Here is a 15,239-nt window from a genome sequence, read left to right on the forward strand (position 1 = left end):
TGTCAGTCTATTCTATGTATAATGTAACTTTTGTAAGGCTGATGTCCATTCCAGGTAGTAGGTTGCCATGAGTTTGAGTTTTCTTTGGACGAGTTGATTATACGACAAGACTACATTCCTGGCCGGGTGAGTATATCCTATTCAAATCTTCTAATGTCTCGGAAGTCCTGTCTCATGGACTCTTTCATGTTCCAAGACGTAATGGTGCTCCTGCTCTTTTCTCCACCCTTTTCGCTATGGCAATGTACTTTACACAGGGTTTCCCCAGAGCATGGGCAGAAGTTTAATGATCAAGCCTGAGAGGTTTAGCTTGAGTGGAGTCTCTTGATAGTAAAGATCACTTCAGGCTGGAATTTGTCCATCGCCTGCATAGCCTCACCACATAAGTCATCGTGGCAAATGTATTACTCATTCTCTTTCACTTAGTAATATTAAACACAGAAAACGTGATCAAACCAGTTCACAGAATTTGGGGGTCACTCAGCTACAGCTAAAAAATAAATATAATCAAGGCGCAGACACCGCCTTATGACGCCTACGTATGTGTCATCGTATAAAAGAGTTTAACTAAAACTATAACTATATATATTATGAAAAATACCCTTGTCCTTTTATCTAATGTTCTCCTTCCCCCATGCGTTTGATTATAATATTTATTGATGGTCAAACCTGTACAATATTCTTAGCGTGATTGTAAGATCAGCACTACATTCTTGGGAAATTCATGTATAAAATATTTAACTATCCGTTATTTCTTTTGCACCTATAGACCATTAGTCTTTAAACACATAGATAAATACCAACCATCACATTTTCTAAGTGCACTGATATTTCTTGTACTAGCTGAAAGTCTCAACCACAATGACGGAGGAGGGAACGGACATCTCAATAGAGAAGACGTCCTTCATGCGTCTCCACAGTACAGCTCTGACATTCGACGACTCCGGAGAAAAGTATGTCAAAGCAGGTCTTCCGTACACCTCCAAGGCAAGTTCCTCACCTTCCCAGTACAACCGGTACTGCGATATATTGAATAAAGTAATTTGCTATCATCCATGACAAAAATGTGTCATGACAGTAAAGGGGCTGACGAAATGCCAAAATGAAATAGCTTGAGGCTATAGCGTCAATCCTTTGCTAAAATAATACATAAACCGATGTTGTTAAAGCTACCACTGGACGATTTTATTCAGTTTAGGATAGTATTTCTTGTTGTGTGGTGTTGAAGAATATGTTCAATGTAGGAAATGTTGCAAAAAAAAAAAAAAAGTAGAAACTATCATGTTTATCAGTAGGTGAAGTACAGTATTAATAGTCACTTGTGCCTTTTCTCGGCTATATTTCCAACCTTAACAATATAGGACGTAGATCCTACTGGACCTACGCTCATCTTCTGACTGTCGGTCCCCTCGCTCGGTTCTGGTTTTACACCAGTTGAAACGCTGACATAACATATCTACTGGGGGATTGACAGTCCAACGATCTTTTGCATTAAACTTTAATAACATGGAGGTTAGTCATTTGTACATGCTATAGTATATTAGAATTTCTGTTGTGTAGTTGTTTCTTGTGATTTAATTTGTGTCCGTATTCATTTGGAAATGGAGTATAACATGTGTATTGGAATAAATGTTGTCTGGCCTCTTAATTATTTCAGACTCTAATCACATGAAGGAAGGAGCCTTGGGGCGTGTGGATATATGTTTGTTTGTGTGTGTGTTTGATGTAGTTTTCCATGGATGATATTCAGTAAGGTTACACATGTACCGCAGTGTCTTGTTGGTTTTAGTCACTCTTTGAACTCAGCTGGTCCGGGTTCAAATTTTAAGGGCTACTGGTGACTACCGCTGTCCAGGCAATCCAAGTATAAAGCAAAAGTGATGGTTTTTTGATCACAGTTTAGCAATTCCTGTTGCATGTTCCTCCTCTGAATAATGATAGAACTAATAGGAAAATAGACATTATTGTATGTACTTTCACAGGTATTATATACTGATACTCATATCGAAAATTAGGTTAACTTTATCATAAATTAATTATGCATCCATAACAAGAAATGTCTTCACCTACGCTTGGCTTAAAGAACGCTGGGACTTTCTACACACAGATGCTGGTAAAGCGAGTCAATGGTTCCATCGCTCCAGCTGAGCCGATGAATGTCTGTCTAGAGGAAGTATGCAAGAACATGACCACAGATGCCCTTGGCATTCTCACTGTTTTCATCCCACCAAATGCATTCAAGGCTGATGATTCTTCCCACAGATGGAACTCAAAAAAGCTTGAGGTGAGTAATGTGGACCTTCAACCATAACTCGATCTTCATGTCATGTTTCCATACATAAACATCTCTTTATTGTTATTCCCTCTGAAATATGGATTGGTAAAAATAGAAGAATACATTTAACTCCTTTTCAACATCTATGCTTATATTATTTTTTTTTTCAAGTTAAGGCCAGATAATTTCATTCATTTGATAAGTGGACTAGCAAAAATGACGGAGTTCCTCTCAATCAAGACTGTCACCCATGTCTGTCTACCAGTTGGACAAAATTAACCCCTTTTCAACAATTATGCTCATATTAGTTTTTTGTTCAAGTTGATACTAGATAATTTCATTCACTTGATGAGCAGACTAGTGCAAGAGCGGAGTTTCTTTCAATCAAGTCTCCATTTTGTCCCATGTCTATCTGCTAGTTGAACATATTTGGCATTAGGCCAAAGATGAAATAAATACGTTACCTTACTGAGGAGAGTAATTTTGCATTCTTTCACTGCCTCAACCGATACATTTTCCATTATGGTTTAAAAAGGGTCCTGGACTCTGAAATTAGCCTTAGTCTGCCTAAGAATGGTCTTCTTTATTGCATACCTCCTCCCACACCTACCTGATGTTGCTCTCTTGCATTACCATTCTTGAACTTGTCTATCTGTATTTCAAAAGGCTTCTCCATTTTGAGGGATGAAGCCAGCCAAGACCTGCACCCACCCCAACTTCCACCAGTCAAACCTGTCTCTTTTATCTTATCTCCATGTGGATAAGGGTCATCATTGTCCCCTGTCCACTGTCCAGGTCAGAAGCAATGCAGCAAGACACAGCACATCCACAGCAGGGCCAGCCGCTTCGTTTACAAGGCAACTCTCCTTCCTCGTCCTCTCATGCAGAAAATAGAGAAGATGGAGAGGAATACCTTTAGGCTACATCAGTTCATTTTCCAATCACACCTATTCCATGCCTTCTCCCTTCCCTGCTTAATAGGCATTCCCATTTTATTCAAAATTCTTTTCACCCCGTCCATCCATTTCATTCTTGATCTATCCCTTTGGTTCACTCCATCCACCTCTGCCTTCCACACCTCTTTTTACTAGTCTGTCTTCATTCATTCTTCTATGTGCGCAAACCATTTTAGTATTTTTTCATCTGTCCCATCTGCCAGCTCCCTTTCCACTCCCACTCTCCTTGTCACCTTTTTAATAACTATCCATCCTCATTATACAAACCATACTTCTCTAACGCTTCATCTCAAAAACATTTAGATCACTCTGCTTCCCTTAAATTCCAAACCTCTGTCACATTCAGTGCAGCAGGCACAATCACCCCTTCATATAATCTTCTCCTTTCATTCATTCCTAGATAGCTATTTTTCATGACATTTTTCAGTCCTCTGAGACATTTACTTGCTTTCCACACTACAGTTTACCTCCATCCACACTCCTTGATTCGCTGCTCCATGCTACCCTAAATATTCAACACTGTCCACTTACTCTAACCTTTTTCCTTTGTGACTTGGCACCACTTGTAATTCTGAAAAACCAGATTTGCTTAAAGGCTATCATTCATTAGCTAGAATTATAATTCTTATAAATATTTTTTGGTCATGATGAAGGCTGACTTAGGGTTTAAAGTATTATATTTTGTAACATACAAGGCATATATTTATGCTGCTTTACTTCATCAAATGAGTTGTATAATGTAAGTGAGACTCGTCACCACTTATGCTATGTACATAAAGTTACATGATTACTGCATGAAATATAACCACCAATTATTAATTTCTATTAAACAGGTGAAATCACTCAACTACCCTGAAATTGAGTCAGAAAACTCGACTCTTCCCCGTGTCATGTATCAGAGCAGAACCTTCAGTTACTTCCAACGTTTATTTTCTCCGACCAACTCCTCGTTAATCCTTCATGTGGACCAGGATAAGCTTGACTGCAAGAAAGGCAGTAATATGCTCCAGCTGGACCTACTGTTCTCCGTCTACAGGCAAAGAAGAGCTAATATCACTATCCAGGTAATGGTGGATCTCTTAGTCAGGCTGGGAGCTTTAAAGTATGCAACAGTTGGATGTCTAAGTCATAGTGCAAAACCCTTTATCAAAAGAAACCTTTGCATCCTCACATCTTTATTTTAGACAATTTAGAGGGAAAACCAAAGTTTGTGTATGGACTGGATGAAAAGGAAGTGTGAGAACAAACAGGAAACGCATAATGATGGTAATGATAAGGGTAACCTCAATTTTCACTGGCTGGAAACCCACAGTGCCGCAGTTGTCATAAATGATTCCTTGATTTTCTTGTAATAGGTCTTTATGGAAGGAAACACTGGACTACTATTTGAGCTATTGTGATATGAATACTGTAATCATATCACCTCATCTATCTTTCCTTCAAAAAATCTTTCATCCATTCTAGTAATTTCTCTTTCAGTTCTCCAACATGCTCCAATTTCCACATAAGTCAACTGCAAGGCATTTTGTCAAATGCCTTTGCTAGGTTGGGGTACACATAGTCCCCCCGCTCTCTCTTGCAATGCATCAATCACTCTCGAGTAAGAATTTAAAAGTTCCGACACACATGACCTACCAGATCTGAAGCCAAACTGACAGTCTACCAGAATGTTCATCTTTTCAAGATAGTTGCTTCATCAATCTTTCACAATCCTTTCATATAATTTCACTATTGTGCTGATCAGTGATTCTGGCCTATAACGCTAGGTAACAAAATTTCATTTTTATCTTGTCCTTGGACACCAAATTACAATTTTCCAGTTATTTCCATCTAAACAAAGCAGAAGAAAAGTAATTTTGATCCTAATACTTCGCTTTAGTGGTTAGATAAATTAATTTACCTTTTTGCCTTATTTCATCATAATATGGGTTACTATTGGTTTTAATGTCAGGTAAAGAACTTTGCAAAATCTCAGTTTTTTATCTAATTGCTTTTGAAATGTTATTGATAATTTAGAAATAAAGAAAGAATATAATTTGTTCTAAGAATTTCTAATTTTGATAAGATTATTCTTGAACTGACCAAATCTAACAAGAAATTTCTCATATTTAGAAGAATTTTCTTACATTTCAGAAATCTTCTTAAATGTTCAAGAATGTTATACATTTTTTTCAGAAAATTCTAGAACATCTTAGAACATAAGTCATCAGTGTGCCAGGTTTTGCATGTGTGGCAAGGGTTACCCACCTTTGACATACAGTCGGCATCAAAGGTACTGGCGCAGTGCCTTTTTCTCCTGAAAAAAATATCAAGGTACTTACCAGCCTCTAGTACTTTGTGAGGAGTCTTCTCTTTTTCTGATAGCTTTTCAAGCATCAAGGAACGGATTTAAAAAGTCTTTGGAGCATCTCCTTTACGATGTTTGGCACAGTTGCGTCCTAGTAGTTGTCGGTCAATGAGTCCCCAAACATTTTCTATAGGATTTAAGATCAGACTATTACCAGGTCAGTCCTTCTTGTAGTCCATTCTCACAAGCTCAAACCAATTCTTGATTGATTCTGCTGTGTGTACAGAGGTACTGTCCTGCATGAACACCTCACTATTGCATACATAAAAGTAATCCTCCAGATGGTCACACTACAGTTCTAAGTAGCACTCTTTGTTCACTGTAATGCTCTTAGGCAACACCACTAATTTACCCTGGCCATGGTACTCAAAGGCACCCCATATCATGACGCTATCATAGTATTCGACCGTCCCCTGTGCGTACTTGGGGTGGTATGGCACCGCACCTAGTCGTAACCTCACCTTGCCTCCTTGGTTCCCAGTAACGTTAAATATAGTCTCGTCATTCCACGATACCTTCTTCCACTTCTCACTGTCCCATTTCGGATATTTCTTACAAAATTACACATGTTTTTTGCTTCTGTCTCTCAATTAGAATGAGTTTATATCGTGGCGCCCAATGCTCACAGCTGAGGTCATCTCTGAGGCAGTGTTGGATAGTCCTAACAGATACCTGTTGCAGGTTCTTTCCTTTCAATTCCTTTGTTGTGATTCTTGGTTCAGTTTCCACCTGTTGTTGAAGCACCTTCAGAGTCCTCTTAGAAGTCTTTCTAGCCGGCCTAGTCCCCTTGACTTGAAGTGGTGTGGCATCACCTCCTGCGGCCTTACATTTCTTTGTTTATCTCTGGACACTGCACATTGCTATGTCTGTCTGGATCAAGATATCTTTATTGCACTTTCCTGCCACACAGACTAATGATATCACCACAATTTGGCCCTTTGTCAACTCTGGACCTCGTGGCATTAACCCTCAATGCACGGCGTGGATTGGAACTCTGGAAAAAAAATGCATTTTTCGTGGATCTCAACTACGAGGAAGTACCTTATTGTATTTGTAGGGAAGGGGAAAACTCATGGTGTAGTAAAAAGGGAATGAATGGGGAGAATGGGAGGGATTACTAAGAGAAATGGAAGAAAATGAGGAGGGAGACGAACGGGCTCCCCCTGACAGCAGAAAAAATGTAAACAAAGGGTCAGCTGACGACACTAGGGAAATCAAAAATATCAGTAAAAGCATTAAGGTTAGAAATATAGATAAGAGCAGTACAATGGAAGGTGAAGATAATAATTTCCAGGGATTTAATGAGGGGGGGGATAGCAACCTCCCCCGATTAGCAAGACTAGAGGAAAAACTTGAAAAAATGACCGAACATTGGGAGAAGAGGATCGGTAACGTAGCATAGATTGCACAGAGAGTTGAAAAACTGGAAGAACTAGAGAAGGTGAACAAAAACTTAAAGAAGTAAAAGAGGAGAATGAGGAATTAAAGAGGAATAATAAAAACAATAAAGAGGCCATAGCAAAAGAAGCACAGGGTTGGAAATAAAATCCAAGAAAATATTAGAGTTGCATTTACTGACATAATTAAACAGCAAATAAAAGAACAAACTGAAGACTCAGTTATTAAAGTGATGAGACAGAAGGAGAATATAGTAAGAGACTTAGCAGATAAAAAGAAATGTATAATTATATTAGGAATGGAAGAGAAATATAACCTAAATAGAACCACAAGAATGAATGAGGAAAAAGAAAAAGTAATCAGTTTACTAGAATTAGTTCAGGAAGATGAACCTGAAATCATGAAACAAATTGAAGGGATGTTTAGACTCAGAAAGTATAGTACAGATAAGACCAGACCAATTAAGATTAAATTCAGGTCACAAACGACGGCAGAGAATATCTTAGCAAAAACAGGGAAACTAGCTGCAGGTGAACAATATAAAAAGGTATGGATAAAAAGAGAAATGAATAAAAAGGAAAGAGAGGAGAAAAAAAAAAGACATAAAGCTAAGGAAAAAAAAAAACGAGAACAGAACAGAGTCAGAAAAAGAGAAATTCTATAGGAGAGTAGTGAATATGAAAGTGAGGAAATACGACATACTAGAGAAAAACAAAAGGGAAACAGAATACAATGGAAGTGGCAGAAAACAAAAAGTGTCTTACACAAATATAGATGGATTAATAACAGGATTGAATGAGCTGAATGATTATCTGAAGGAAAAAGAACCAGACATAATGGGAATTGTAGAAACGAAAATAAAAGGTCCACTACCACCCAACAGTGTAGGACATGATGCATATAATTATTGGATTAGAAACAGAGAGACAAAACAAGGGGGTGGAGTTATGTTCCTGACTAAGAAGGATGTAAACGTGAGGTGTGTCACATATATAAAGAATACAGTAGAGATGATTATGATCGAAGTGGAAGACAGAGATAAGAAGAGCAGAAAGTTTGTGATAAATTATGTGCCTCCAAAAACAGCCTCGTGGGAAGAGAGTGAACATAAAAGTATGTTAGAAGACACAAGGATAACATTAAATAAGATAATGGAAGATGGAGGAAGAATAGTTATGATGGGCGACTTTAATTGCAAAGAAGTCTGCTGGGAAGAGATGACAGTAAAGGGTGGAGAAGGCTCATGGGGAAATGTTCTACTCGAGATGATTATTGACCATACAATGACACAGTGGATACAGGAGAACACTAGATATAGAAATGAAGAACCATCGAGACTAGACCTAATAATCACATCTGAACCTAGAATAGTGGAAAAGATGGCTGGTACAGCAAAAGTTGTAGGGAGTTAAAAGACAAAAGAGACAAAGCTTGGACCAAATGGAATGAAATAATGAAACACTTGAGTAATCTTGATGTCAGAAAATCGCATGGACCAGGTGAAATAGCAAACTGGATTTTGAAAGAATGCAGAAGTGAACTGGCAGACAAAATACATAGCATAATAAACAGTTCCTTGAAATAAGGAAAAGTTCCAGAATATTGGAAAAAAGTAAATATAGTGCCTATATATAAAACGGGAAATAAAGAAGACCCTTCCAACTATAGACCAGTCTCTCTAACAAGTACAATAGCAAACATTTTTGAAAGAATTGTCAAAAGTAGATGGGTAAAATATCTAGAAAAACAAAAAACAATGTGCTAAATCCAAGGCAATTTGGATTCAGACAAGGACGATCATGCGTCACCAATTTAATATGTTTCTATTCAAGGCTAATAGATATAATACAAGAAAGAGGTGGATGGGCTGATTGTGCATTTCTAAACCTAAAAAAAAGCTTTTGACAAAATACCACACAAGGAGTTGCTTAAGAAATTAGAAACCGAAGGAGGAATACAGGGCAAACTGCTTAAATGGATGGAAGACTTTTTGCAAGAAAGAAAAATGAGAGTAGTGATAAGAGACAAACACTCAAATTGGGATGAAGTAATAAGCGGTGTTCCACAAGGAACAGTTCTGGCCCCAATAATGTTTGCTATATATATTAATGATATGGATAAAGAAATTGAAAGTTATATGAGTTCTTTGCAGATGATGCAAAACTATTAAAAAAAGTGAACACGGAAAAAGATTGTGAATCACTACAGAGTGATCTAAATAAAGTCTGGGAATGGAGTAAGAAGTGGGAGATGGAGTTCAATACTAAATAGTGTAGTATAATGGAATTTGGAAAAAGCAAAAACAGAATAACAGGATCATATAAATTGGGAGAAGAAAGTATAAAAAAAGTAGAAAATGAGAAGGACCTGGGAGTCATTGTTATGAATAATATGTCACCTGAGAAACATATAAATAAGATTTTTGGAGAAACTTATAACTTAATAAGAACAATTAAAGTGGCATTTACATACCTGGATGAAGAAAAGGTGAAGAAAATTCTAATCACTCTGATAAGACCAAGACTGGAATATGCAGCAACGATATGGTCACCAAGTACAAAAAAATGTATAAAAAAACTTGAAAGAATACAAAGAGCAATTACAAAATTGGCACCAACAGTCTCTAAACTATCATATGAAGAGAGACTAGCAAAACTTGAACTACAGACACTAGAGCAAAGAAGAGAGAGAGGAGATTTGATAGCTATTTACAGAATCATGAAAGGCATAGAAATTATTGATAGAGAGAATCTGATAAAATGGGAGGATAGAAATACAAGAGGGCACGGAAAGAAAATCAAGAAAGACAGCTATGGAAGAGATGTGAAAAATAACAGCTTTCCTCACAGAGTAATAGACAGTTGGAACAAGTTAGATGAGAAAGTGGTGTGTGCAAAAACAATACATGAATTTAAAAATAGTTTAGATAAAATGAGATATGAAGACTGGACCCCACGAGCATAGCTCCCCTTCCCGTAAAATACAACTAGGTAAATACACACACACACAATACAAATAACATCAGAAAAACATGGTTAATCAAACAGATAAACAAACAAATAAATAATTGATCCACTTACCATGGAACATGGTAGGCAACTAAGATCTTCCTTCTTGCGGGACTTAAGATCCACCCATTCTACTTCATGCTCTCACGCCAATACCATTGTTGTTTTCATTAGGTGGTCCTTGATAATTCATCATAGGTATTGGAGCACGATTTTGCCGCCAATACCTTTGGCACCGACTGTTGTATTTGAAGTTTCTGTGTTTTGTGGTTATGGCTGCACTTCTTTTTCTTCTGCCAGGTGCTTGCTCGAGGCCAGATCCAGCACCAAGAGACGACAGAGTACGAGTTCGTGGCCTCCGACCTACCGTTTCAGGAATCACAGTTTCTGACTCCCATGGTTATTCCTGAAGGAATTGTGCTTGGCTCCCTCAAGATTCCTGTCCTTATAAAAAGATCCTACTCTCCAGACGTTAAGGTGAGTGATATATTTGTTTTGTCACTAATATTGGAATCTCAAAGAAATAAAACTTTGTGTGTAATTCACCATGGTCTCGGATCACGCGTTGGACTCGCAATCGACAGCCATTAACCTCCTGGACGAGAGCTCAGAGCTCGTATGATCGATCTATGAGTAATACTGTGACCTTACACACACACACACTCAACTCCCCGCCCACGAGAGTTGGAGTAACACCCCGCGGCGAAGCGATACTGAAATTATTTCAGCCCTGGGCGGGAGTTGAACCCGGACCACCGTAGTGGCAGGTGAGAACTCTAACCACAGCGCCATGAGGTATGTATATATATGTATGTATAAAATTACCATAGGAGAAAAGAATACTTTCATACAAGCATATTGCCAGACATATTAAATGAGGCAAAGATATGAGAAGGGTTAAGCATGACATCAAGAAGGAATATGAACAGCAAAAGGAAAATGGGGGGATAACACATGTTCATAATAATAAAAAGAAGTGCATGACCTTATCTTCATCTTTCTATCTGACACCGATAGGTCAGTCTGACATATGTATCTTAACAACTAAACCTTTTAAAAAATTACCACATTTGAAATGTCCATAAGTCATGTTCATGTTGTTTTCATGTGTGCCTGAGATTAAACATGATTCAATCACATATCTCGCAGGCAGACTCCTGAACCTCGATATGATCTTAGCCCTAGACCAATCGAAGTTGTGAAACAAAACATTATTCCCTTGGTCTGATTTTACACTATAATTATGAGGTGAAATCCTAATATATATATATATATATATATATATATATATATATATATATATGTATAATATATATATATATATATATATATATAATATATATGCGTGTGTGTGTGTATACATATATATATATAAATATATATATATATACATATATATATATATGTGTGTACATATATATATATATATATATATATATATATACAGTATATACATGTATACAGTAGACCATTAATTTCCGCGGAGGTTAGGGACCACAGACACCCGTGAAAATAAAAAATCTGCGTAAAGATTTGCACCTATGGCATATATACAGAAACAGTCACTTGAACACAATTAATTTTATTGCCACACCTTAATACCATTCTTACTTCTTACTTCAGCTCCCAGTAGTAGGCGTTATGCCTGTCAATGGTCTCAGCGTGTTACTCTATCTGGCTCTATCAAGGAAGGCCCCTTCCTCAGACTTTTGATGTTGGGCAAGTCATGTCTGTTGAGGGCTTCTTCAGCATTTTCTTTCCATCTCTTTCTCGGTCTTCCTCTTGGCCTTCTTCCGCCCGGCATCCACTCCCAGCTTCCCCTTGCAATTCTTTCTTTCTCCATTCTTTTTAAATGTCCTAACCATCTTAACTGGTCAGCATCTATTTTGCATAGCATGGAACAGACGCCAATGCTTTCCTTATATCTTCGGTTTTTAGTTTATCTCTCCTCGTCTTAAAAAAAAAAAAATACAGTTATAGAAATAGAGAACACAGATAGTACAGAGGAACATAATACAGTATAAGTAAGAAGTACACAATGCAGTAGTGTAAGAAGTTCATAATATACTGTGTCTAGTCGGACTCCTCAACTTCACACCTCAAGACCAGGTATATTAGTACGTTGGAGGAACATGGTGATGGGCAGTTATGCTCGGTGCTTCATCATAGCATTCAACACTGTCTTGTAGGGTTACATAAAAGTGTCAATAGCGTTTTGAGCTGCAATTGCTCTCACCATGGATAGGTCTGTCTCATATATGGCAGACTTGAGGGTGAATACCTGCCACATCAAAGGGGCCAGTGACTCCAGTGTTAGGCCTTCCTGTGGCTGCATTTCTTTCTCACCGTCGCCCACCTCGTCCTCCTCACTTGCCGAATGAACGAGCTCCACCAGCACCTCCTCAGACAGCTCAACCGCATGTCCACGAACAAGATCTATCACTTCCCCTTCCTTCACGTTAGCAAAGCATTCAGCGCCAAAAAATCAGCAAAATTACAAATCCGCGGGAAATATATATGAGGAAGAGAAGGGTCTACTGTGTATATATATATATATATATATATATATATATATATATATATATATATATATATATATATATATATATATATATATATATATATACATATATATATATACATGTATATATAATAGATGAATAATACAATTAATGATATTAGTAATTACTGTTATCATTATTGATATTATCATTATAATCATTATTGTTATTATTATCATTATTATTATTATTATTATTATTATTATTATTATTACTATTATTATCATTATTATCATTATTATTTTTATGACTAGAAACATTTGTAAAGTTGTAGATCGTTTTTGAGATATCAGAATTACGGGTATTCCTCAGGTGTTGGTATGGTACAGTCGTGACGATGGTGAGGTGGTGTCTGATCTTGCCAAGGTTAACATCCAAAAGTGCCTGGACAACACCGTCAGTATGGCTTGGAGCGTAGCGAAGGCACAACCAGGAGAACCTGCCACGCTAACTGTAGAGGCAGAACCCAATTCCCTCTGTAGCTATGGTGAGTAACCTGAAACATTCTAATGTCCGTGTGTGTGTATACTTAAAGAAAATTAATACATGGGCATATCTATCCATTTATACATACAGATATATATATATATATGTATATATATATTTGTATATAATATATATATATATATATATATATATATATATATATACATATAATCATATACCAAGGCTTTTTCCCCCTTACAAGGGAGGTAGCCAAAAGAGGAAAAGGCATAAAATCATTCCCACCCATTCCATCCCTGAATACACTCCACAACCCTCCGTCCTCCCTCTTATCTTAGCACCTCCTGGATGATGGGTCATCTCTGCACCTTGTCCACTGCCCTGGGTCAGAAGCAGTGTCACAAGACACAGCACATCCACAGCAAGACCGCTTCATTAATTCGGCGACCCCCCTCTCCGTCCCCCCATGCATAACAGGAGAAGACAGGGAGAAATCCCTTCAGGCTGTGTCAAATTTTGCTCACACATACTACCTCACCCCCCATCCCCCCGCCCATTCCACCTCATGCATTACAACATCATCCATATACAACCATTCTCCATTCACCCCTGTTTTCTGTCCTCTCCCATCCTTCCTCAACATACGTTCCCCTCTTCCCCAAAGCCCCCTTCACCCCATCCATCCACCTCATCCTAGGACGTCCCCTCATGTTCACTTCCTCCACATCTGCCTTCCATACCTCTTTTACTAGTCTTTCTTCACTCATTCTTTCCATGTGTCCAAACCATCCTAATACTCTTTCATCAACCCTATCTCCCAACTCCCTTTCCACCCCCGTTCTCCTCCTCACCTCCTCATTTCTCACTCTATCTAGCCTAGTAACCCCCATCATACTTATCAGACACCTCATTTCAAACACATTCAAACTCTCTCTCTTCCTCTCTTATGTTCCATGTTTCTGCCCCATACAGTGCTGTTGGCACAATCATTCCTTCATACAGTCTCCTCTTAGCATCCATTCCTAAATGTCTATTCCTCATTACACTCTTTAATCCACCAAGGCATTTACTCGCTTCTCTCAATCTACATTCTACCTCCACCTTCACTCCACCTTTTCCTGCCACATTTGCACCCAAGTATCTAAAACTATCCACTTCCTCCAGTCACTCTCCCTTAATGTTCACTTCCAATCTACTGCCACTTTCACCCCTTGTACATCTTATGACCTTACTTTTACCCACATTTATCTTTAGCTTTCCTCTATCACATACTCTCCCAAACTCTGTCACCAACTTTCTCAATCCCTCCTCAGATCCTGCCACAAGCGCAGTGTCGTCAGCAAAGAACAGCTGGCTCACCTCCCACTTTTCTCCATTTTCTTTAACCATCTCCAATCCCTGACCCACTACCCTTGCATTTACCTCTCACACTACCCTATCCATGTATAGGTTGAACAGCCAGGACGACATAACACATCCTTGACGAAGTCCCACCTTTACCTAGAACCACTCACTCTCTCCATTTCTAATCCTGACACAAGCTCTACTACTCTCATAAAAACTCTTGACAGCTCCCAGAAGCTTTCCTCCTATCCCATATATCTGCATAACCTCCCACAGTGCCTTTCTGTCTTCCCTATCATAAGCCTTTTCCAGATCCATAAAAGCCCAAAAAACGTATTTATATATATATATATATATATATATATATATATATATATATTATATATATATAATATATATGTATATATATGTGTGTATATATATGTATATGTATTTATATGTATATATTTATATATATATATATATGTATATGTATGTACATATATATATATATATATATATATATATATATATATATATATATATATATATATATATATATATATATATATATATATATATATATATATATATATATATATATATATATATATATATGGGATCCGGGCCGGATAGCGACTGTCAAAACAGCGACAGTCATAATAGCGGCTTCATAAGGGCGACGTAATCAGGTGAGCGACTTTCAAAACAGCGACTGTCATAATGGCGACCGCATTATAACAGCGACTGTAACAATAGCGACTTTACTATCAACCGGTCAGAATGGTCGCAGACTTATGTTTCAATTGCTTGTGTTTTCGTGATTGTATTTACGTGTTCAGTTGTGTTTACTTTGTGAGATAGGTTCAGAATGAATTATGCCCAAAAGGTCGCAGACTTATGTTTCTATCGCTCATGTTTATTTGT

General features: G+C 37.7%; 1 protein-coding gene across 2 annotated transcripts in view; it reads left to right on the forward strand.

Moving 5' to 3' along the window:
- Positions 1–15,239, forward strand: part of LOC143038928 (alpha-1-inhibitor 3-like) — a 194,659-nt gene that overhangs the window by 78,373 nt on the left and 101,047 nt on the right. For both annotated transcript variants that reach the window (XM_076208694.1, XM_076208693.1), the window contains exons 7-12: positions 55–126; positions 844–987; positions 2,108–2,284; positions 4,065–4,295; positions 10,285–10,461; positions 12,858–13,032. In XM_076208694.1, the coding sequence (XP_076064809.1) occupies positions 55–126; positions 844–987; positions 2,108–2,284; positions 4,065–4,295; positions 10,285–10,461; positions 12,858–13,032 (976 nt within the window). The remainder of the gene's footprint in view (positions 1–54; positions 127–843; positions 988–2,107; positions 2,285–4,064; positions 4,296–10,284; positions 10,462–12,857; positions 13,033–15,239) is intronic.

This window comes from Oratosquilla oratoria, chromosome 25 (genome assembly GCF_046742065.1).
Source record: "Oratosquilla oratoria isolate Oo_2021 chromosome 25, ASM4674206v1, whole genome shotgun sequence".
Lineage (NCBI taxonomy): Eukaryota > Metazoa > Arthropoda > Malacostraca > Stomatopoda > Squillidae > Oratosquilla > Oratosquilla oratoria.